The sequence below is a fragment of the Lissotriton helveticus genome, chromosome 11 (genome assembly GCF_964261635.1).
Source record: "Lissotriton helveticus chromosome 11, aLisHel1.1, whole genome shotgun sequence".
Lineage (NCBI taxonomy): Eukaryota > Metazoa > Chordata > Amphibia > Caudata > Salamandridae > Lissotriton > Lissotriton helveticus.
The window spans coordinates 1053233755-1053259527 of record NC_136072.1 but is presented as its reverse complement, the minus strand read 5'-3'; the positions used below and the strand labels follow the sequence as shown (position 1 = coordinate 1053259527).

The 25773-nt window shown below is 47.1% G+C and overlaps 1 protein-coding gene across 4 annotated transcripts in view; it reads right to left on the bottom strand.

The window, feature by feature from the left end:
• Positions 1-2094: 2094 nt before the first annotated feature.
• Positions 2095-25773, bottom strand: part of MLXIP (MLX interacting protein) — a 1607115-nt gene continuing 1583436 nt past the window's right edge. For all 4 annotated transcript variants that reach the window (XR_013602573.1, XM_078667550.1, XM_078667551.1 and 1 more), the window contains one exon: positions 2095-2575. Coding sequence is in view for 3 of the 4 variants with exons in the window: in XM_078667551.1 (XP_078523677.1) it covers positions 2398-2575 (178 nt within the window). In the remaining variant the exon portion in view is untranslated. The remainder of the gene's footprint in view (positions 2576-25773) is intronic.

Below are 25773 nucleotides of genomic sequence, written 5' to 3'. Positions count from 1 at the left end.
AGTTTGATCGACTCAGTTCAGAAAATCGTGTCGAGAATGATCTTGGCAAGAATTCTGGACTGGATCGATTCAAATAATGTGCTTTCCCCTATGCAGGCGGGTTTTAGGTTTGGGACTAGTACTGTGGACCAAGTTTTTCGGTTTACACTACTTTTTTGGAAGGTGGTCCTGTTGGGCGGAGGTATGTTATTTGCTGCATTCGTCGATCTTAAGTCGGCCTTCGACTTAGTGCCAAGGAAAAAGCTGTGGGAGGCTCTTAGTTGCATGGGTTTTCCGCCTGAGCTTTTGATTTTAGTCCAGCGACTCCATGAGGACAATTATGCCCAGGTTAGGTGGGGTAGCCAGGGGCAGGTGACCAAACAATTTCCAGTACAACGAGGGGTGCGTCAAGGCTGTGTCCTTGCCCCCACTTTGTTTCTTTTATTTATTAATCAGGTCACACAATTCTTCCTTAACACCCAGTCGGATGCTCCTAAGTTGGGTGGTCGGAAGTACCCCATGCTAATTTTTGCAGACGACACCCTTTTGCTCTCTAAAACCAGAGCCGGGCTTCAGGTAGCCCTGAACAGATTTTCTGAGTTCTGCTCTTCTAACGACTTGCAAATAAACACAGATAAAACCAAATTTATGGTTTTTTGCAAGAAAAATCCCCCTAAGTGCACAGTTTCCCTAAATGGAGTTCCCATTGAGCAGGTTAGGACCATGACTTATCTTGGAGTGACCCTAGATCACCGTCTCACTTGGAACCCCCAAGTGGAAACGTCCAAACTTAAATTCAATAGGTTGGCTGGTAGCTTGATTCTTGAACAGAGGAATTTGTTAACTAGGTGTGTTACCCCTGTTCTAAAAATTTATGATGCGAAAGTTGTTTCTGCCACCCTTTACGGAGCCGAAGTCTGGGGTCATAAGAATCTCACCAGTCTGGTAACCGCTCAGAACAGGTTTTTACGGAATTTGGTTAGCCTTCCCCAGTCTACCCCTACTAAACCCCTACTGTTGGACCTTGGCTGCAGACCAATCGATGAGTTGGCCCAGTATCGTCTGGTGGCCTTTTGGCGCCGTCTCTGGTCCACTCCCGAGCTTGGTCTGTTTACCCAAGAGTTGGAGGAAGTAAAACTCATGTGGGGGGCACACAAAATACAATGGCTTGAGGTAGTGAAAAACATATTGAACCTGATGGGCCTTCCGGACCTTTGGTCTAATCCAGGGGGGTCCAGATTTCCGTCCAAACTTGAGTTTAAAGCGCTGTTCTGGGCCTGGAGAAAATCTATTCTTGTTAACCAATCATGTGATGTTAATTTAACCGGCTCTTTTTTAGTGCACAAGGCTGCCCCTTCGTTAGAATTGTACTGGGACCTAATTACAAGTGTATTGGATCGAAAACTATACCATCAGTTTCGAATTGGCACTTTGCCCCTTAACACTTTTAGAGCAAAATGGGACAACTCTGTAGGTAACAATTGCCCCTGGTGCCTCGACCGGGAAGAAAGTGTTGGACACTTCTTCTTTGGCTGCCCTACCTATGGAGCACCAAGAAGTAAGTGGTTAAGACCGATTTGCTTGACCCTTAATAGTGGTGGTTACCAAGACGCACTCCTGAAACTTCGTACTATTAGATCTGAAACCGTAGTGGTATGTGTTGCCAAATTTTTGAAATGGGCTTGGCTGATTCGATCCAAAAAATTGGGTATCCCTGTATGTTGAAAGCCCTCATCCAGTTATACATAGTATCCTGTATGTTTTTTCCAGCGGTATCTATTCATGTGCATTTAATTTGCGTCCCATCTGTCTTATTATACACAGTTGTGAAGTACTTTTTTATTGCTCCTAGGAATGAAATGTGTATACTATTATCTTATTGTAAATGCTTTTAATATGTATGTATGATTGTACACTGTCTTTTATGAATCTTTTATTCGAAATAAAGACTTGTCGAATCGTCGTACATTAGGTAAATTAACTCTTTGGTTGAGGAAATCTGCGAAATAATTTTGAAACTGTAGGCAACACACGGCGTTTCCCTGAATATTACATTTTTTGTGAAAACTATTTGCCTAGGTCCATCTCATTTTCCAGTTCTGGAAGATAACCTAGAAATCTGTTCTGAATGATATAAATAAAATTTTCATTTCAATTAAAGTACTTTTCTTTTTTGGTTTATTTTTCTGTAAAGCTTCGATATGACATGTGTTGTATTCCGTGCACAGGTTTTGCAGATGTAATGGCAGACGAGAGACTGTGCATGTAGCAGCAGGCTGAATACAACACGTGCGTAAACTTGGTTTGAGGTTAATCCAGCACGGAACCACAGAAGTCACTGTTTGCACAATTCTTGCTGGATCTCATCGTGAGACGAGCCCGGAGTTTCTTTCAACTACACAGCGCAGTATATTGTCTTTAAAGCTTGTATTTTTGTTTGTTTTTTAAATGGTGTAGATCTTGATCTTTTGACGCTATGTTCCCCTGATGTTTCTGTTCATCTTGCTGACTGCCTGCGTAGCCTGCTCGGGCATACTTGAAGGATCGGACAATATAGAAGTTGTTGTACTCAGTTGTAAAAGTCTGCTGGAAGCCACTGCAAAACAAAGTAAATTGTAAACTCACAGCAATTGTTATTAACCTTTTTTTCTGCAAAAGTGAAAAAAGAGACGGAACCATTGAATATATACTTTTTGCAGTTGATATCAGGCAATAGGCGGCATGACTACAGGTAAAAGGCAAGCTTTTTTTTCCTGAGTTCTCCATATCCGGAAAGCACTACCACCTAGAGGCCAGTATCGCAAAGTGTCCGCTTGGGAAATTATGGTCTCAGCTTGGTAAATGGGTAATCAACAAAGACAATAAAATAGAACAGGCGTTTTGCTTAAAATGGGTTAAGTACCTTAAGGAAGCACTCCGTTTCGTACATGGTTTATTCGGTGAACATTGCATACATTTGTGCGAGTATAAAAGTAATACAAATGGCGAAATGGTGTGGTTAAAATGTTATTTAGATGTACATTGCAGTGGTGCAGGAGTTTGTTAGCGGCAGTATCCCCACGATAGCACACATTATTCCACATTGCATAAATAAAAGAGAGCGGAGTTTTGTGTAAGTAAATGTAAATGTACAGGAATTTATATAGCGCAAATCACCAAGCGGTATCTAAGCGCTTGCTTAGGGAACCCGTCCTGGTATTCCCCTGTGAGATAACCCCGGCAGGGTATCTGCAAGGTGAAAGCCAGGCATCCCGCCGCGAGGGGCCATTGTGGAGATTAAGCAAGCTATTGCCCAGAGTCGCAGAGTGTGAACCCGTGAATCGAGTAGGCACTGGAGCGAGAATTGTCGAGTCCATGGACATTTTTTTTAGGACTCAAGACCCCGCCGAGCCGGGAATTGAACCCTGGTCCCGGGCTGACCTCTGCTTCCAGGTCTGCCTGCTCTAACCAGTGAGCCACACTTCTCCACAGTTCCCTCTAGTTTGAGGGCAAGGGAGAACCTGGTACTCAAACGGTGTATAGGTGCATTGTGAAGCCAAAAGCTACTCGGCATTTCCAAGAACCTCTTTGCATTTTCGTTACTGTTTTGATCATTTGTTGACGAAATGTATCTGGTAGGTATTTTAAAAACGGGCGACAACATGTCTACTTTTTTAAGAGGAGACTGTACCCTATTAATTTGCTGACACTTTTGGTTCCTGTGGGAGTTTACGCTTGGCTGAATGTGAAGAAGATACACATCCTCCGACCACCATCACAGTTATTTAACGCAGGCTTCTCCGACCAGTAGCTCGTGAGTTACTGGGAGCGCTCCAGCTGCCCTTAAGAAGCTTTCCTGTAGGCAGAACAATCAACTAAACAAGAAGCCTTTACTTGGTTCAATTAATATATGAACCTCAAGATTGAAAAGTGTGCATTCGAGATGAAATGTGTGTATTTTCAGAACTCATACACTGATATTTGGAGAAAAATGGTTGAATTTCCAAAATAAAGATTTACCCCAGATATTTGAGTGATAGATGACTCGGCGTTGGGGAGACATTACTAATATTAGTGCCATGGTGCCAGTGGCATTGCAGTTATGGCTGTTGTGTTACCCATGCAGAGGTATTCCATAATGATACATTACATATTTTTATATTACTGCTGGCAATCCTGTATTATGCAATGAGGTGATCAATGGTGGTAATCCTGCATGGGATGGTTACTAAAGTAATCTGTTCGATGTGGTCACTCTACAATTCTAACACTATTAGTTATTTTTCAGTGAACATAAAGTAGCTCTTATTAAAAAAAAAAAAAGGTTGGAGATTCCAGATTTAACGTTCCTCCTTCGTTACAAATGTGTGCACAGTTGTGTCTATCTCGTACACACAGAACAACCGCAGGATGAAGGCCAACTGCATACTGATTCATAAAATGGTGGAGGGGGATGACACCCCGAAGATATATACACAAAAGAAACATCACTATAGGAGAGTAGGGTCTGCTTTCCTATGGTCACCCCACTTTTTGCTTTTTGCTTTCCTGGTTTTCGACTTTAATGTGGCTGTGGGCCTGCTAACCAGACCCACAGCCGAGCTGTTCTCTCTCTAAATTCATACCATGTACTTTAGGTACATACCTGATTGGATATTGGGTCACCTTGTGAGCCCCTGTATAGTGTACCATAGGTACCCAGGGCATAGGTGCATTAAGGTCTACCAGGGGCTGCAGCATGAATTATGCCACCCCTGGCTGGCTGGCCATCCAAATTGACACAACTGGCTGATCACTCAGCTGGGGCAAGGTTGTGTAATCACCCCTTGCTTAGATATAGTATTCCTAACTCTAACCTTATATATAGACACATATGCACCAATAAGTCACTCCTATGGCAGGCCTTAACAATCCTGAAGGCAGAGTGCTTGATTTTATGTGCTAGCATGAGCTGAGCCTGTCTGCAGCTTTCGGAACCATCTCCTTATAGCTGTTCTATGATATAGCCATACCGTATACCCTTAAGTGCATTATAATCCTCGCGGTTATAGCTAACTTTGGTTTGGCTTTATCAAAACATGTCGTGTAAGGTGTCATACGCTTTGGAATACTACCCCCTCGCCAGTTCTGGCGACGGGGGTAGCATCCACTCTTCTAGAGGGAGAAGACATGTTGTTCTTGTTAATCCCGGTTAAAGTTAACCAGAGCCTCAGCATCACAAAACGGATGCTGCTGCCACAGACACAAGTCTGACCTCCTGCTGCTGGGAGTCCTTCCAGCGAGGGAGGCTTGGACAATAGATTTCCTGCCTTGGGAGGTGCTAGCACCACCCCAGACAGGCCTTAGTGTATTGGGGCAGGGAGGGCTGAATGAAATGAGATACTGCCTGGGGCACACAAGGTGCTCCACGCATAGTCCGATTCAAACCAGTTGCTGGGGCACTCCAGCCCCAGCTCTGGCGCGAAACAGGACAAAGGGAAAGGGGTGTAACCACCCCCTTCCCTGGTCCCACCCATAGGAGGGACCTAGCAGGTAATCCAGCCCCTTTGATTAGTATAAAGGTAGGAGCTGAGTCTAGAGACTTTAGATTTATCCTGAACTGAAACTTGTCACGAAACTCTGGACCTTCGACATTCTACTGCAACTAGAAGACTGAAGAATCTCCCTTGTGGGCAAGGAGTGACCACCCTGTGCAAACAGGCACCATCTGCGGTTTGCTTTGTCGACGCTCCCGCCGGAGCCCGAGCACAGAGCCCGACAAGAACTGGACTTCCAGACTTCTTTGAACCCGATCCACAGCCACAGCGAAGCTGAGACCCGTGGAGGTGACGAGAGACGTGGGACCGGACATCTTGAAAAACCTGCTCATTGCTCCCTGTGCAGCTTCTGAGGCACCCTCGAAGTTGTGCATTGGGGATTGAGAAGCCCCAGCCCCGAGCACCTTTTGCACCGACGCACAGCCCTCCACACTCACCGAGTGCCGCGTGGGGCCTGCTGGTACTTTTGTGCTCGACGCGTCTGTCCGGTCACTTGCCTGTTGGCTAGTGGCCTCTGTGACGACGAACCTTTGAATTTGCATCGCTTGCCTGGTTGCTCCAGGCTTGCTCCCGCTTCCCTGAAAAGGAGAAGCCCCCCAGACCTTGCTGGTCTGAACAGAAGCCCATCTTCGATTCTTACGTGGGTTGCATTTGCCAAGGCCTGTTGACTCCGATCCGGAAGCAGACACCGCCGACAGCGAGATCCTTCGTGGGACAGTCCGTATCCAGCTCCTGGTCATCGCTGATGCCTCCTGGTCCACGTGGCTGCAGAGACAAGCTTTGCATCTTCACCTGATCGCACCCGACATCGCCTGGTTCCTTCCTGGTCACTGGCTAGTGACCATGACTCTGTCCCCTCTGCTTTCAGGTACTCTTCATCCTCGAACCACCCTTGTATCCAACCGGATATCTTCCTCCTCATCGCCTGCAGCATCTTTTTACAGGTCTCCATAGGATTCAGCGACGAAACTCGACACAACTTGACACCTATGCACCCGGCTCCTGTGGGTGAGGTAACGCGAGTACTCCGGTGCTCCTGTGGGTATTGACTATCCAAGTGTCCTTGCTTTCAGTAGCTTTCTCCTAGTTCATCCGGAAGTGTCCTAAATCAACTAGTTTCTAACTCTTACGTTCCAATTGTATCCCTATGGTAACTCGTGTGTGTGTTTAGACACTGCACACGCATCCCGTGGGCCCCCTGCTTCCTAACTCTCGTTAGCTCAGTGTAGCCCCAGCAATTCCCTAGGCCTACTTACTGTTCGTGATGTGGTTCTTATACCACTATTTTAATATATGGTTTGCAGCGTCCCTACGGCACAACTGTATTTTGTGCAACTTATTGTATGATAATTAAGTAACTTGTTATGTGCTTTGGCCTCTGACCTCATAAAGAGTTCAGGGAGGTTGTGTTAGTAATAAACACATATATATGTTATATATAACCTGTGTGGTGTCCTTTCATTTGGTATTCAAGGGGTTACATATGGTAAAACAGCTGGCTTCACATGCTCTCTGAAGTTTTAGCCTAAGACTGTTTTGTCCATGCTACCACTAGGATAGCTGGTCTATAAGGTTGACTTTACAACCATCACCATAAGGGTTGTTTGGACTGATACAGGGTGCCCACTAGAATAGTGGACATCACATATCAGGCCAACTTCTCACATTGGTGTGCAGCGGTTGGGATAAGAGCTTGCTGCTGTTTTACCAATTGTAATCTTAAAATATCATTTGAAAGATCACATTAAGGTACCATAGGTACATATAACAAGTCTTATAATACTTAAGTTCTACTAAACTTAGTTGTTGTAGAGCAAAGGCTTAGCACACCCTGACTACAACTCCTAGAGAGGTTTAGTAGGTAACACTTAGTGTAGGTAGGTGCACACACCACACCTCACTAGATCATGTCTCTGAGAGCAGAACCAAGTGGATCTATCCCAGTGGAGGTAGATCCTTTAAGGTCGATATTACTCGCAGACATCTCCCTTTCTCGATACAACGACCACAAGCTCAAACGCAAGGGTAAGCGGATTTGCTTCCCTTTGCCCCCCGATCGCTCATCCGGCGTCGGACTTTCCCAATATTCCTGACTACTGAGACGCTTAGAAGCACCTCCTCTACGCGTCCTCCCTCGCTCACACCCGATCAGGACCGGGTTGGAATTACCACCGGTCCGACGACACAGCTCACAACATTACACCCAATAGCCCTGAAGAGTCACGGGTTTACCCCGTTGTTGACGAAACACGTGTCGGCTGGTTTTTCTTGTGAAACAAATACTTAAATTGAATGAATAAACACCTTACAAGTCAAAGACATTGGAGTTTGATCCTATCTTTTCCATTACATGAATACCAAACTTAACTGTAGAACATTTATGCAGGTTGTGTGCGCTTGACATTGCTTTTAGATCCTTTAAGGATACCTTCCAGATATGATACCCTAACTTTCCAAGATTTAAGGCACTCGTGCACATCTGGAAGGTTAAAACAGGGTTCCAACCCTACCCTCAAGCACCTGATAGAGCTCATGGAAAAATATGATGCTCAGAAAGCCTCTAGCTCAGGCCCCTCAGGTATTGCAGATGAGGTACTACCCTCAACAGAAGATGCCCCTGACCCTACTGTCATAGATGATGAGGAAGAGGTGGAGGAGGAAGATTCTAGGGAGGAAGTAGACAGCCAGATCCAAGTTAGAAGACTTAGCCAGGCTAACCGAAGCCTACATGGGACTGAAGATGGGCTAGCCCCATACAGGCCTCTAAATGGACTTAACCGGAGGTATAGGAGGAGAAGATCCCCCTCTAGGGATTCTCTCCACTCTAATGCTTCAAGGGGCTCTAATGCCTCTGCTCGGAGGGGAAGGACTCCTCCTCAGAGAAGAGAGCATCAGGCAAGGATGAAGGAAGTTAATCTGAGGATTGAGAGGGAAGAACTTGCCCTCGCCAAGGAGAAACTTGCCCTTGCCAGAGAGCAAAAGTTGAGTGGGTTAGAACCCACTGGCGGCAGCACTATCCCTAAGGATAAAGACAGGGCCTATGATAATAGAAACCTGAGTAAGATTGTGCCCCCTACAAAGTTGGGGATGACATCCACAAATGGATAACTGCTTTGGAGAGGGCCTGCAAAGTACAGCAGGTACCCCAAAATCAGTGGGCAGCAATCTTGCGACTCTCCTTTTCAGAAAAAGGAAGAGACAAGCTCCTCACAGTTAGTGATGATGATGCTAACAATTACACTGTCCTGAAGAGTGCTCTGATTGATGGGTTTGGCTTATTGTCTTAACCACTGAGCAATACAGGTTGTTGTTCAGAGATACCCAGAAGACACAGACTCAGGACTAGACTGATTTTGTTGATTGTGCCACTAAGGCTCTGGAAGGCTGGTTGCTGGGAAGTAAAGTTAAGGACTATACAGGATTGTATAATTTGATCATGAGAGAACAAATACTTAACAATTGTCAGAACCAGTTATTGCACCAACACCTGATTGACTCTGATCTGACCTCTCCCCAAGTATTGGGAAAGAAGGCAGACAAATGGGTCAGAACCAGGGTTAAGCAGAAAACCCAGAACCAAGGTGGTGATCAGAAAACGGCAGACCAAAAAGGTGGGGATCAGAAACCATAAGACCAGAAGTCTTCAACAGGCCCCCAAAAAGCTTCTAACGAGGGGGGGTCCCAAACTTCTAAGAAGAAGAAGAAAGATGGCCAAAAGAAACCTTGGTGTAACTTTTGTAAATCTACCTCTCACTGGTTCAGTGAGTGCACCAAGAAGGACACAGCTCCTACCACTGACTGTTGCCCCTAAGGCATCTGCACCCCTAGTTCAGTTAACAGTGGCAGTTCTCAACCCAAGGCTATAGTAGGGTTAACCCTGGGTACTGAGATGGATTCTGGCCTAGTCAGGATTCCAACTCAAGCTGTTCTTGTCTGTGATGTGGACATGGCAGTGTCCTCTACTGTGAGTCCCAGTACTCTGGGCAAGTACAGGCAACACCTTTGATCAATGATAAAGTGGCTCAGGCCTACAGGGACACATGTGCCAGTGTCACCATGGTGACGCCTAGCTTTGTGGACCCTGGACAGATTATACTGGGTGATAATTACCTGGTGACCAATGCAAGCAATGTCACTAGGTACCCATAAAGTTTACTGGGATGAAGGACTCCTTTATTCGGAGGCTAGAGACCCCAAGCCTGGTGCTTCCAGGAGTTTGGTCATACCTCTGGCATTTAGGGGTTTTCTTCTTACCTTAGCCCATGATATTCCCTTAGCAGGACATCTAGGCCAGAACAAGACTTGGGATAGGCTTGTCCCTCACTTTCTCTGGCCCCATATGTCAGAAGATACCAAGAAGTTTTGTCGCTCCTGTGTGACCTGCCAAGCCAGTGGCAAGTCAGGTGGCACAACAAAGGCCCCCCTTATACCACTACCTGTGGTGGGGTTTCCCTTTGAAAGAGTAGGGATTGACATTGTTGGACCAATGGATTCCCAAACAGCCTCTGGGCACAGATTTATTCTGGTGGTAGTGGATCATGCCACCAGATACCCAGAAGCTATTCCCCTGAGGACCACAACAGCAACTGTTGTGGCAAGAGCCCTCCTGGGAGTTTTCTCAAGAGTGGGCTTTCCGAAGGAGGTTGTCTCAGATAGAGGTGCAAACTTTATGTCTGGGTACCTAACTGCAATGTGGAAGGAGTGTGGTGTAAATTACAAATTCACTACACCCTATCATCCACAGTGCAATGGCCTTGTTGAAAGATTTAACAAGACCTTGAAGGGTATGATTAAGGGTTTACCTGAAAAGCTTAGGCGAAGATGGGACATCCTTCTGCCCTGCCTTCTGTTTGCTTACAGAGAGGTCCCACAAAAGGGGGTTGGCTACAGCCCTTTTGAACTTTTGTTTGGGCATCCTGTAAGGGGACCCCTATGTCTGGTGAAGGAAGGATGGGAGTTACCTCTCAAATAGCCTAAACAAGACATAGTGGACTATGTACTTGGTCTCCGCTCCAGGATGGCCGAATACATGAAGAAGGCGTCTAAAAACCTTGAGGCTAGCCAAGAACTTCAAAAAGCTTGGCATGACCAAAAGGCTGTACTGATTGTGTACCAGCCAGGACAGAAAGTGTGGGTGTTGGAGCCAGTGGCCCCAGCAGCACTCCAAGACAAATGGTCTGGACCCCACACAATTGTTGAGCAAAAGGGAGAGGTCACCTACCTGGTGGACCTTGGAACTCCCAGGAGCCCCCACAGGGCCCTCCATGTCAACAGACTCAAGGCATATGTTGACAGGGCAGACATGGGCATGCTCATGGCTACAGATGAGGGGCAGGAAAAAGAGAGTGACCCTCTCCCAGACCTGCTGACTCAGAACCCTGACAATGGTTCAGTTGAAGGTGTGGCCTTAGCCGGCAGCCTCACTGGCCAGCAGCAACAGGACTGCAGACAAGTTCTCCAGTCCTTCAGACATATGTTTTCCTTGACACCTAGTCAGACAAACTGGTGCACCCATGAGGTGGACACTGGTGACAGTCTGCCTGTGAAGAGTAAAATCTACAGGCAACCTGACCACGTCAGGTACTGCATTAAGACAGAAGTACAGAAGATGTTGGAGCTGGGAGTTATTGAGCCATCAGAGAGCCCCTTGGCCAGTCCAGTAGTCCTTGTGCCAAAGCCTCACACCCAAGATGGTAAGAGAGATGAGGTTTTGTGTGGACTACAGAGGTCTCAATGCTGTCACTAGGACAGATGCCCACCCAATTCCCAGGACAGATGAGCTCATAGACAGATTGGCTTCTGCCAAGTTTTTGAGCACATTTAACCTGACAGCAGGCTACTGGCAAATCAGACTAGCTGAGGATGTAAAAGCCAAAACTGCTTTCTCAACCCCAGGAGGTCATTACCAATTTGTGGTGATGCCCTTTGGCTTGAAGAATGCACCTGCCACTTTCCAAAGGTTGGTGAACCAAGTTCTCACTGGGTTGGATGACTGTTGTGCAGCTTATCTAGATGATATTGCTGTCTTCAGCTCCACCTGGGAGGATCACCTGATCCACCTGAAGAAGGTTTTGGAGGCCGTGCAGAAGGCAGGCCTAACTATCAAGGCCACTAAGTGCCAGATAGGGGAGAGTAAGGTTGTGTACCTGGGCCACCTTGTAGGTGGGGGTCAGGTTCAACCACTGGAGAGCAAGATCCAGACCATAAAGGACTGGGCTCCTCCAACCACCCAGACACAGGTCAGAGCTTTCTTGGGCCTGTCTGGTTATTACAGAAAGTTTGTTAAGAATTATGGGTCCATTGTGACACCACTTAATGACCTGACCTCAAAGAAGATGCCAAAGAAAGTTCAGTGGACAGTAAGCTGTCAGAAGGCATTTGATGACCTGAAGCAGGCCTTGTGCTATGCACCTATTCTGAAAGGTCCAGATTACTCCAAAGAGTTCATTGTCCAAAGAGATGCTTCTGAGTTGGGTGTGGGAGCTGTACTTTCACAACTGAATATAGATGGTCAAGACCAGCCAATTGCTTTTATTAGAAGAAGGCTGACCCCTAGAGAGAAACGTTCGTCAGCTATTGAGAGGGAGGCCTTTGCTGTGGTTTAGGCCCTGAAGAAGCAGAGGCCATACTTGTTTGGCACTCACTTCAAAATTCAGACAGACCATAAGCCCCACTTGTGGCTAAATCAGATGAAGGGTGAAAATCCCAAACTACTCAGGTGGTGCATTTCTCTACAGGGGATGGACTTTACAGTGGAACATAGACCTGGGACTGACCATCGCAATGCAGATGGCCTCTCCAGATATTTCCACTTAGAACATGAAGACTCAACTGGTCAAGGTTAGTTTAATGTCCCTGCGTTTGGGGGGGGGGGGGTTGTGTAGGAGAGTAGGGTCTGCTTTCCTATGGTCACCCCACTTTTTGCTTTACTGGTTTTCGACTTTAATGTGGCTGTGGGTCTGCTAACTAGACCCACATCCCAGCTGTTCTCTCTCTAAATTCATATCATGTACTTTAGGTACATACCTGATTGGATATTGGGTCACCTTGTGAGCCCCTGTATAGTGTACCATAAATACCCAGGGCATAGGTGCATCCAAGGCCTACCAGGGGCTGCAGCATGAATTATGCCACCCCTGGCTGGCCATCCAAATTGACACAACTGGCTGATCACTCAGCTGGGGCAAGGTTGTGTAATCACCCCTTGCTTAGATATAGTATTCTTATATCTAACCTTATATATAGACACATATGCACCTATAAGTCACTCCTATGACAACAGGCCTTAACAATCCTGAAGGCAGAGTGCTTGGTTTTATGTGAGATGAGGCTCCAGCATGAGCTGAGCCTGCCTGCAGCTTTCGGAACCATCTCCTTATAGCTGTTCTATGTCAAAAATGGTCGTTCCGTCCATCAAGCGAACCAGACAAGGGGGACGCTCCTTTCATTACCTGGCCCCGCGCGCTTGGAATGAGCTTCCCATTTCTCTCAGACAGGCCCCTAGTCTGATGTCTTTCAGAAAGGCATTTAAAACCTGGCTTTTTACCAGTTAACTTCGCTGTTCCTTTTATTCTGCAGTTATGTTCTTCTACCTAAAGGACTTCTTCGCCAAAGCGCCGGGACACTCCTGCTGGAGTAGCCGTTGCGCTATAGAAGAACCCAAATAACATAACATAACATATAGCCATACCATATACTCTTGAGTGCATTATAATCCTCGTGGTTATTGCTAACTTTGGTTTGTCTTTATCAAAACATGTCGTGTAAGGTGTCATACGCTTTGGAATACTACCCCCTCGCCAGTTCTGGCCACCCTTCTAAAGGGAGAAAACATGTTGTTCCTGTATCCCCACGATAACACACATTATTCCACATTGCATAAATAAAAGACAGAGCGGAGTTTTGTGTAAGTTCCCTCTAGTTTGAGGGCAAGGGAGAACCTGGTACTCAAACGGTGTATAGGTGCATTATGAAGCCAAAAGCTACTCGGCATTTCCAAGAACCTCTTTGCATTTTCGTTACTGTTTTGATCATTTGTTGACGAAATGTATCTGGTAGGTATATTAAAAACCGGCGACAACATGTCTACTTTTTTAAGAGGAGACTGTACCCTATTAATTTGTTGACACTTTTGGTTCCTGTGGGAGTTTACTCTTGGCTGAATGTGAAGAAGATACACATCCTCCGACCACCATCACAGTTATTTAACGCAGGCTTCTCCGACCAGTAGCTCGTGAGTTACTGGGAGCGCTCCAACTGCCCTTAAGAAGCTCTCCTGTAGACAGAACAATCAACTAAACAATAAGCCTTTACTTGGTTCAATTAATATATGAACCTCAAGATTGAAAAGTGTGCATTCGAGATGAAAATGTGTGTATTTTCAGAACTCATACACTGATATTTGGAGAAAAATGGTTGAATTTCCAAAATAAATATTTACCCCAGATATTTGAGTGATAGATGACTCGACGTTGGGGAGACATTACTAATATTAGTGCCATGGTGCCAGTGGCATTGCAGTTATGGCTGTTGTGTTACCCATGCAGAGGCAATCCATAATGATACATTACATATTTTTATATTACTGCTGGCAATCCTGTATTATGCAATAAGGTGATCAATGGTGGTAATCCTGCATGGGATGGTTACTAAAGTAATCTGTTCAATGTGGTCACTCTACAATTCTAACACTATTAGTTATTTTTCAGTGAACATAAAGTAGCTCTTATTAAAAAAAAAGGTTGGAGATTCCAGATTTAACGTTCCTCCTTCGTTACAAATGTGTGCACAGTTGTGTCTATCTCGTACACACAGAACAACCGCAGGATGAAGGCCAACTGCATACTGATTTATAAAATGGTGGAGGGGGATGACACCCCGAAGACATAGACAACAAAGAAACATCACTGTAGGAGAGTAGGGTCTGCTTTCCTATGGTCACCCCACTGTTTGCTTTTTGCTTTACTGGTTTTCCACTTTAATGTGGCTGTGGGCCTGCTAACCAGACCCACAGCCCAGCTGTTCTCTCTCTAAATTCATACCATGTACTTTAGGTACATACCTGATTGGATATTGGGTCACCTTGTGAGCCCCTGTATAGTGTACCATAGGTACCCAGGGCATAGGCGCATCCAAGGCCTACCAGGGGCTGCAGCATGAATTATTCCACCCCTGGCTGGCCATCCAAATTGACACAGCTGGCTGATCACTCAGCTGGGGCCAGGTCTGACCTCCTGTGCTGGCAGTCCTTCCAGCGAGGGAGGCTTGGACAATAGATTTCCTGCCTTGGGAGGTGCTAGCACCACCCCAGACAGGCCTTAGTGTATTGAGGCAGGGAGGGCTGAATGAAATGAGACACTGCCTGGGGCACACAAGGTGCTCAATGAATAGTCCGGTTCAAACCAGTTGCTGGGGCACTCCAGCCCCAGCTCTGGCGCGAAACTGGACAAAGGGAAAGGGGTGTAACCACCCCCTTCCCTGGTCCCACCCATAGGAGGGACCTAGCAGGTAATCCAGCCCCTTTGATTAGTATAAAGGTAGGAGCTGAGTCTAGAGACTTTAGATTTATCCTGAACTGAAACTTGACACGAAACTCTGGACCTTTGACATTATAATAATAATAAAATAATAAAGACATTTATAGAGCGCATGGATAATAATACGCCATCTCGGCGTGTCCCCGCGCTAAGAAAAACAGGAGAGAGGAAGAGAAGCTCATTAGGGGGGGAAAGAAACAGTGCGAGGCAAGAGGGCAAACGTAAGCTATAAGGAGAACAGATAAGTTTTAAGTTTACGTCGGAAGGTAGTTTCTAAAGGCTCCAGGCGGAGATGGATGGGAAGTTTATTCCATGCTGTGGCAGCCGACACTCTGAAGGACCGGCCTCCCATTTTTTCTCTCCTGTATCGGTGGGTCACAAGCGTGCCCGAACCGCTAGATCTTAGTGATCTGCGTGGTTCGTACCTGGTAACCAGACCTGTCAGATATCCGGGGGCTTTATGCCAGATGATCTGATGACATATGAGGAGTGCTACTGCAACTGCTACTGCTACTGCAACTAGAAGACTGAAGAATCTCCCTTGTGGTCAAGGAGTGACCACCCTGTGCAAACAGGCACCATCAAGTGATCTGCAGTTTGCTTTGTCGACGCTCCCGCTGGAGCCCGAGCACAGAGCCCGACAAGAACTGGACTTCCAGACTTCTTTGACCCCGAACCACAGCCACAGCGAAGCTGAGACCTGTGGAGGCGACGAGAGACGTGGGACCGGACATCTTGAAAAACCTGCTCATTGCTCCTTGTGCAGCTTCTGAGGCACCCTTGAAGTTGTGCATTGGGGATTGAGAAGCCCCAGCCCCGAGCACCTTTTGCACCGATGCACAGCCCTCCACACACCGAGTGCCGCTTGGGGCCTGCTGGTACTTTTGTGCTCGACGCGTCTGTCCGGTCACTTGCCCGTTGGCTAGTGGCCTCTGTGACGATGAACCTTTGAATTTGCATCGCTTGCCTGGTTGCTCCAGGCTTGCTCCCGCTTCCCTGTAAAGGAGAAGCCCCCCAGACCTTGCTGTTCTGAACAGAAGCCCATCTTTGATTCCTGCGTGGGTTGCATTTGCCAAGGCCTGTTGACTCCGATCCGGAAGCCGACACCGCCGACAGCGAGATCCTTCGTGGGACAGTCCGTATCCAGCTCCTGGTCATTGTCGATGCCTCCTGGTCCACGTGGCTGCAGAGACAAGCTTCGCATCTTCACCTGATCGCACCCGACATCGCCTGGTTCCTTCCTGGTCACTGGCTAGTGACCCAGACTCTGTCCCCTCTGCTTTCAGGTACTCTTCCTCCTCGATCCACCCTTGCATCAAACCAGACATCTTCCTCCTAGTCCCCCGCAGCATCTTTTTACAGGTCTCCATAGGATTCAGCGTCAAAACCCGACACAACTGGACACCTATGCACCCGGCTCCTGTGGGTGAGGTAACGCGAGTACTCCGGTGCTCCTGTGGGTATTGACTATCCAAGTGTCCTTGTTTTCAGTAGCTTTCTCCTAGTTCATCCGGAAGTGTCCTAAATCAACTAGTTTCTAACTCTTACGTTCCCATTGTAGCCTTATGGTAACTCGCATGTGTGTTTAGACACTGCACACGCATCCCGTGGGCCTCCTGCTTCCTAACTCTTGTTAGCTCAGTGTAGCCCCAGTGATTCCCTAGGCCCTAGGCCTACTCACTGTTCGTGACGTGGTTCTTATACCACTATTTTAATGTATGGTTTGCATGTTAGTGGACATCACATATCAGGCCAACTTCTCACAATCAGTCTCCTAACGGTGAACAAATCATTATGCAAGACACGAATACCATTATTAACAAGCCTCAGCAGACGCCATGCTCTGTGCACTTCAATACCCACGTTACAGGCATAAAGGTTGAGCCCTGCCAATCAACCTTTCTTGTACCCAATTTTCCCCCAAACTGAGAAGCACAAGGTTTTACAAAAAGAGTTACACACCACATGAACCCACAAGCAGTTAGCCAGATCGAAGCCTTACTAGAACCCAAAACTGTAGCCGACCCAGACGCAGTCAGAAATCCAAAATCCTGTCGACCTCACACTCTGAGGAACATCAAGGAAGGAACCAGTAACAACGAAGAAATATGCAAAATGAGATAAATATCCCATCAGGATGCCAGGCTTGTGTAACTGCCATCATACTGAGAACCCACACAATTGGAAAGGGTCAACAAAATGAAGTGAGAATATGGTGGGAAGTTTAACAAAAAACAAGCGGATACACAGAGCAAATTGCCAAGTCAGAAGTACTGGGGAGATGAGGTTTCCACCATTACTAAATATTGATACATTATTATAGCACCCATCACATGCTAGTTCACTGCCAACACCTATGGTAAAAAACGGGAAAGCGATGGAACGCATGTCACAGAAAGGGAGCATTCTTGGAAGGAACACCAAGGGACAAAAACGCGAGTACCAAGTGGAACTGTGAAAAGCACGGTTGTCCATACACATGTAACTGCTATTCTTTTCATATACTTATCCTGGTGATGGTTTACAGAACAACAAAGATACTGTACAATGGCTTGATTTCCTCTTTCGATTTGTTTGTGTGAATAGTAACTTGTGTATTCAAGCTGTCAAGTTGACTAGTTTGTAGAAGACCAACTCAGAATATTCAGGTGAATGGGTTATGAATGAGTGAATGATTAATTCAAATGGATACAATTAATCACAATACATTTGTTAAAAAATAAAATATGAAAATATTAGCAGCAATCCTAGAATAGTACAACACTTTAAAATATGACTCTGTAGCGAAAGAAATAAAGTGAATAATTATTGTTTAAAATAACTATCCTGCGGCAGTGACAATATTTGAGCATTTAAGTACTTTGCTGTCCGATAGAGGTGAAAATCATTTTAACAAATTTACCAAAGCAAGCCAAGTACATGGAGACAGTGGTAGTCATACAAAATTCCAGTGCATCATTGCAGGTGGGAGACCCCATTCAACCTAAACGTACGTTTTAATAAATTGAGGAGTGCAGTTAGAAACTCTGGGCAACAGTATAGCAGGTGAATCGTGGACTGTCGTCTGTACTGTCAGAATCTACAAATTCTGCTGCTGGATGTTGCAACCCACTCTGGTCGAAATAGTTCACTGGTAGGATCAAGACTTGCGCTCTCAGAATACAGTGCCTGGTCTCCTTGCTTAGTGATGGTTGCAACCTCATTTCCCCATAGGATTTTATAATTAGGCTGCACTGTGAAGCCATATACAGGTGCTAAGTCGACCTTCCTCAGAGTGTGTGCAACCTGTTCCCGCAAGATTGACTTTATAGTCGAATATGGAACAGTGAGGGCAATCAGCGTGTCCACATTAACATCTAGATTCAAAACCGCCTTTCTAAAATATAAAGACCATGGGTTGGTTGAGGCGGTAAAAACTCACTTAAAGAGCCTTTTTAAGGTATTTGGTTTGGCTTGCTGTATGGCACAGTAGGACTTAAGAAAGGCGGCCATACATTCAAGATCTTGCCCATTCAGGCCAAACTCCAGATGAAGTAGCAAATGGCAAGTGTATTTTGGAACGTGGAGCAGGCTCCTAAAGGCATTGCACTGAGACTTATTCAGTATTGAAGAATATCCCTGTGGATAATAGTGGTAACCATGGGAAAGGTTGGGTAACAACTTCGCCTGCATGTCTGACAAGATGGCCTCTGCTGAAGGAGAATAATACTGATGGTATAGTCTTCAAAGGGCAGATGTGACTGCCTGGGGCCTCCCTGCTGATGTGTTTAAGATGTACATTTGGTTTGCCTGCATCCATAAACCAGAATTTAATATGATTATACTTGGATGTTTGGGGTAACGATTGGTTGCCCAGACCCTATCTTAGATTTCTCTTGTTCTTACAGCTGCTGCAAGTCAAAATTTTTCTTTTACCTGGTTTAGCCACCAACTTGTTCACAATATTATAAGGACCCTTAAGGGTGCACTGCAGGCCCACTCTTGTGTGTTCCAGAATAAGCAAGTCATCAGCATATTGGATCTTTGGAAGCCTAAGGGGGGAGATATTTGGTGGAATTGTGTTTGCCTTTGCTAGTGAGCGGCCTATGTCTGCGGTGTAAAGGTTAGACAACATACCCTTGCTTTAGGACCCACGAGGTTGAGATTTGTTTGGTGGCTAAGTTATATATGCAGGTCTTATCACAGACTCGTGGGTTTGAGTACAGTGAAATGATTGCTCTAAATAGGATGGCAGATATACCCTATTCTGCCAGCTTTGCCCAGAGTGTATTGCAGTCAAAACCATCAAAAGCAGAATAGTCCAAAAAGCACACAAATAGAGGTGGCTGAGATGGAAGGAAAGCGCTGAAGGCCAAACATGACAGGGCAACAGTATTGTCATTGGTGGAGGAATGCAGTCTGAATTTAGTTTGATAAAACGGTATAATATTAGCTCCAGCCACCCATGCCTAAAGGTCATAGAGTAATATTTTTGCATAGATTTTAGTATCTATGTCCAATAGTGCGATTATTTCCTACACATCATTTTTATCTCTAAGTCCTTAGTGATCCTAATAAATTAATTTTGATACACTACAGACTTTATTTTTAACTTCACAACACTCACTTATGATTCTTTGCACAGCACTGTCCTTACCCACCAACCCGCTCCGCAGTAGATCTGGCGTCGCAGCACACAGAGGGGATGCTAGATCCCCTCTGTGGGGCCCGATGATGAAGCATGTCATCACTAGGTGGTGAGTGAGGGCTTTCTTTCAAAATATAACGCCTTAAGTGAAGTCGTTGATCTGCTCCCTATTGATGGTCTCTATCATTGCCATAGAATACTCTTGTTTTGTTTATTTCAATAGTGCGATTAACCAATAGTTTCCCAGGATGGCATGAATTACCTTTTCATGAATTGGATGGAGGATGGATTCCTACCAGGATTGAAGAATGTCTGCTGAATGAAAACAGTCCGCATACAAGAGGGTGAGCAGGTCAGAAAAGAAGTCTATATCTGACTTGAGAGGTGCACTTAATAGGCCATTGGGACCTGGGTGTGTGGTGGTTCTCATAGCCTTGAGTTTTTTGTTTAAATCGGTTTATTGTATTTTTATGAAACAACATTTTAATACAATCCACAACATTGCACAGCGCCGGAGTGCTATAGAACACTGCGTTCATGAGGGCGGGGAGGGAAAAGATCGCGGCCGGTTGAATTATAGTTAACTTTCTTACCTATAAAGTAAAGGAAGAAATACTTTCTAAAGCTTTAAAGCAGAAAAGCCTATCGGTAGATGGGATGGTTTTTGATATCAGATCTGATGTCTCCCAAATAACAGCTAGTAAACAATGGGAATTTGGAAAATTGATCGAGCCTTTTAAGAAGTGGGGCGCGACGGCGCAATTAGGATTCCCTGCTAGTTTGAGGGTTATGCACAACAATAAAATGCAGACTTTTCAAAAAGTAGAGGAGGCCGAAGCATTTCTGGAATTAATATCAGACTCTAATGAAAAATAGAAAGTAGAGAATGGTATAGAATAGAATCCCAGATAGTGCCCCATTAGGTGTAGTATGGGACGCCTACAAAGCCTTTCTAAGAGGGAGAATAATGTCTATTCAGACCTATAAATGTAAACAATGTAGGGAAGAAATAGCTTCCATTGAAGAGAAGATTAATATGCTAGAACAACAAATGCAGATTCAAGAAAGGATAGAGGAAGATGGGGTGGATGCTATTGAAGCCTTGAAAGTGGAGCTAAAGGGTATCTTGGAAGGAAGTGTACAGGAGAGAGGGAAAGCAAGTAGACTGTCACATTTTAATTATGGAAAAGGCTGCGGCAAGTTACTTGCCTGGCATGATTACTTTTCCTATAGTCTCTAGCCCCTTTGTGGATATATATATAGCTTTATGGGTATATGGTATAAAGCTCTGTCTAATTGTTTCTTATCATACTTGTGGCCACAAGTAGTGTTATTTATTCTAAGTCAAGCTATCTTTTTTTTTTTTATGCACTGAGTAATGTCTGTCTTATAGATCTCGAACCTCGGGAAGTCTCCTCAGGCGTAGGCCATGAAGAAAAAAGAAGAGGAGGGTTTTCCAAGGGAGGGAAAGGGGGAACACAGTCAAGGGTGGGGGAGCAAAGGGGGAAAAAAATATTTGTCCTCTTTTAATGCCCTGGAACGCTGACCATAGGGGAGTGATGGGAGTGAGGATTAGAAAATGAGTACCACTAGGGAGGTTCATATAGAGGTACTATCTTGGAATGTTAATGGTCTTAGAGTGAAGCAGAGAAGGGAAAGGGCTTTACAGTATATAAAGGATGCCTCTGCTCAGATTATAATCTTGCAAGAGACACATTTAACAAATAAGGAAACTATGGAGATTTTTAAATCCAGAAGATGGATTCAGAAAGTAGTATGTACAGACCATCAATTAGCCATAAGAGGTGTGGCGGTTCTTGTTAAAACTAAACCCCAAATAGTTGTTGAAGATAGTTGATAAACTAGGCAGGTGGGTAATAGTAAAAATGAGATGCCATAATCAGATCTATACAGTAGTTGGCTACTATGGACCAAATTTAGATGATCCCATTCCATTCAGTAACTTATTGTTAGAACTCTTAGACTTTCCTGACCCTATCATAATGGCGGGAGATTTTACTGTGGTGCTGGATGAGAGGCTAGATCGTTCTATCAAAAGTAGAGACTTGGCTAGCAGCCAAGTGCAATGGCTGCCTAGTTAAGGGGCTCCGTGGGTAACACAGCCCTTTCATTAATCCGACTACATATCGGCACATATATCGACCTCCGGAGGCTGGGGTCGAGGTCCGCTGCCGAGCGAAAGCAGCCGCTGAAATTTTGGCGTGGATCCGCTGCTGGGAAGTGCCCGACTTTGAGGGAGCGGAGGAGCGGCCTATCCCCGTGGAAGAGATCGGAGACTAAAGTTTCGGGAGGCGCTGGCTGGTGACACGGGAGTGCCGAGAATCCAGCGGCGGAGACACACCGGCGGCCTGCTTGACCGGAGAGACCCTGATGAGAACTCTGCTGAGCGGGGGCGATGGTGTGAGGGCGCCGCCCCCTTGCCCCCCGTACATTCACTGCGGCGGGGCTGGCCTCGGACAGCTGGCAACTCCGCCAGGGCTGTAGCTGTGGAGCGATCGCGCTGCCCGTCCTGCCCGCGCCTGTGGCGATTGGCCGCTCTTGCATCCTGCTGGGACCTGTCTGCGACGCCGCGGCTGCCTGTCCGTGCCTGCTGAAGGGCCCCGGGGCACGGATGAGACCAAAGGCGGGTGCGGCCCGCTCGGGATCCCTGACTTGCCGCAATACGGCTGAGGGCTCTGTCTGCTCCCCTGCCGTGCCCTACCACCACCGCAGGGGAGGCCCCGCAGCACTCTTTGCACTGCGATTCTGGCCCTGTCACTTGGAACCACTGGGGACGTCTTCCTGCTAGTGGGTTCCCACTAAAGACTGAGGGTGGCCGCCCCTCTGCAGTGCTGCACAAATAAACGGCGGAGCGGTGTGAGGAAGGATCCGTGCCGCAGCGTATTCTAGGGCTGGGGGCCTTTTTCTTGCGCACCTACCGAAGTACCGGACGTGGGGGGTGTCCACAATGTGGGACACCCGGTGCCCACTCATCGCATTCTACCTGCCGACGGCCTCAATTTCACCCTTGATATTGTGCAGCTGGAACACAGACCCGCTATCTACCCCGAGCGCAGGACGCCATGGCTGGCAGAGGTCCCAGGAACGCCTCCGCGCAAGCCAAACTGGTCAAATTTGCCTATGAAAAGAGCATGGTATCGCAGCCGGAAGGTCGCACGTCTACTGGCAAACATCAAGATGGAGGGGAGGCGAAGAAAATGACTCTGCAAGATATCATGATGGCACTGGCAGGCGTCCAAACCACGGTGGGCTCTATTTCCACCGACGTCTCGCTGCTGCGAGCGGACCTACATAAAATGGCTGACCGGGTGAAGGAGGTGGAGATAGTGACGAAATCACTGGTAACAGACACTTCAGACCTACAGATGGCCGTCTCCCATCCCCAGAAAGAAAATAGGCAGCTTGCTGAGAAGCTGGACGATCAAGAAGGGCGTGCGAGGCGGAGTAAAGTGCGCATAATTGGCATACCGGAGTCCGAGGGCAAACAAGCAATGGACTTGTTTGTGGAAGAGCTGATACAATCGAGGCTACAACCCAAAGGCCTCTCCAACTTCTTTTCAGTGGAGCGGGCGCAGAGGGTTCCCGGCGGCAGGCCGAAGCCGGGGGCGCCCCCGAGGCCAGTGCTCGCTAAACTGTTCAATTACAGGGACAGGGACGCAATTTTGCAGGCCGCACGGATCTCTCCGCCCATACGAATACAGAATTCCGCGATTTCCTTTTTTCCAGAGTACACAGCGGCGGTTTCCAGGCACAGGAGAAGTTTCCTAGAGGTCAAAAAGCTCCTGAGGGCACAAGAAATACCCTACTCCATGCTCTTCCCGGCTAAACTTCGTGTCGTGGATGGTAGTCGGACCTGGTTCTTCGAGACGCCGGAGGCGGCGCACGACTGGCTCGAGGGATGGCGATCAGTGGAGCAGCCCGGGAGCAGCCCGGGCGCGGCCCCGGACATCACCGCCGGCGGGAGGAAGAGGGCGACCCGGGAACGCAAGGGACGAGACAATTGGACCCGGAGCAGGCACCAAGACACGAAGAGGAGTGAGCAATGGGACGCTGTTGTTGACACTTGCGGGCTGACTGGCAGACGGAGTGAACCTGTTTGCATTCGCGGCTGGACTGGCCATGGTGGCGGACTGAGACAGACTTTGGAGGGCGAGAAGGGCTGGGGCTTCCACTGGATCTCCTACCCCTGACAAGCAAGTACTTTGTGTTGGGAAGGGCAGAAGCGCTCTGCTGAGTTGGGGTGGCGGGCAGTTGTAGAACCGCTAAGCAGGGAGGCAGGGAGGGGGGAGGACCTTGGGGGGGGGACAGTTCGTAGTTCCTTTGTTTTGATTGGAATGTTCAGAGGTATTATTGATGCGGATGGACAGCGACGAATGGGGTGGCGGGCAGTTGAAGGTTCGCCAAGCAGGGAGGCAGGGTTGGACCCAGGGTGGAGGGGTAACTGTATTGTTTCATTTTGTTGATTTTCTCGTTTGTATGGTTGTGAAGGCGACAAGCTGCTTTAATGAAGGTGCATTGCAGGTCAGGTTTACCTTTGAATGCACAACACAACTCTCCACCATGGATGGCTACACACGCGACATGTATACCTGAGACTTCTCAAACACAACTTCCCCATCAACCAGCCCTAACCGTTTTGACATGGAACGTCCGGGGACTGGGAGACAAGGTGAAGCGAGGTCTGGTGCTGCAGTACTTGAAACAAAGCAGTCCAGAGGTAGTTCTGCTACAGGAAACACATCTAGTGGGCTCTGCTACCAAGGCGATGGATAGGTGGGGGTATAAGATGGCGGCGCATGCATACTTCTCCTCGGATTCCAGAGGAACAGGGATCCTTGTAAAGAAAAATTTCCCGCTGGTAGTCCAGCAGAAGCGCGTTGATGACTAATGGGAAGGTCGTCTTTTTAATTTAGTTTCTGTATACATCCCACCTGCCCTACATACCACAGCACACTCTGCATTCACGGAATTCCTACTGACTTTGCCTGTCACGACGTTAGTGATAGGTGGCGACTTTAATGATATCATTGATGGAGAGATTGATGGGTACCCGGCCAGACCTGTAGTACATGGGGGGGCGGGGGCGACTGTTAGGACTTTTAGATGCCCTGGGGCTTACGGATTGCTGGAGGCACAAACACCCTAGCGACAGGCAATATACCTTCTATTCTGCGGTCCATAATTGTCTCACCCAGATTGATTATATTCTGATGTCTGCAGATGGCCTACAGGGCATAGAAGAGATGGATATTCGCCCCAGGGGTATTTCCGATCACTCCCCACTGCTACTAAAGTAAACACTCCGCCGAACGCAGAGACGGCGCATGTTTCCGGTCCATGCTGGTTATCTACAGGTTGCCCCCCTTATGAAAACCAAAACCACTAAGTACTTTTTCCAAGAGAATACTGGCTCTGTGACCTCCCACAGCACTCTATGGGAAGCCTATAAAGTAGTCCTCCGTGGGCAGGCGATGGCCTCTATCACTAGCCATAAGCGAACACAGTGGATGGAGCTGAATGCCCTTGAGGAAGACCTTGCCACCGCAATAATGGAATAAGAAACTTGCCCTTCGCCTGGGGCTGCACAGGAGGTTCGCCTTAAGCAAACCGCATATGTAACATACCAGAGGGAAATGGCAAAAAGCGCACTCCAGGCGACCCGCCACAGAGTTTACGAGCTAGGGGATAAGGCAGGGAAGATGCTAGCCTGGCTGGACAAAAAAGAAAAAGCGGGTAGGGTAATTGCACAGCTGACGTCCCCTGCGGGGTCTATGACCTCAGATCCTGACGCCATAGTTGGCCTCCTGGCTGATCATTTCGAAAACACTTATGCTCCTCAGGCATCCTACACGGTGGAGGAAGCATACGATTATATCAAGGATCTGACGATCCCTCATCTTTCCCCAGAAGTGATACTCCTGCTGGAGGCGGACATCACCCCTGATGAAATTCAAGAGGCGACCTACTCGCCCGCATCTGGCAAAGTACTGGGTCCTAATGGGCTTCCGGTGGAATTGTACAAGAAAACTGTGCAAACGACGGCCTCCTACCTCCTGAATATGTTCACTGATAGTCTAGAAGCTGGGGAACTGCC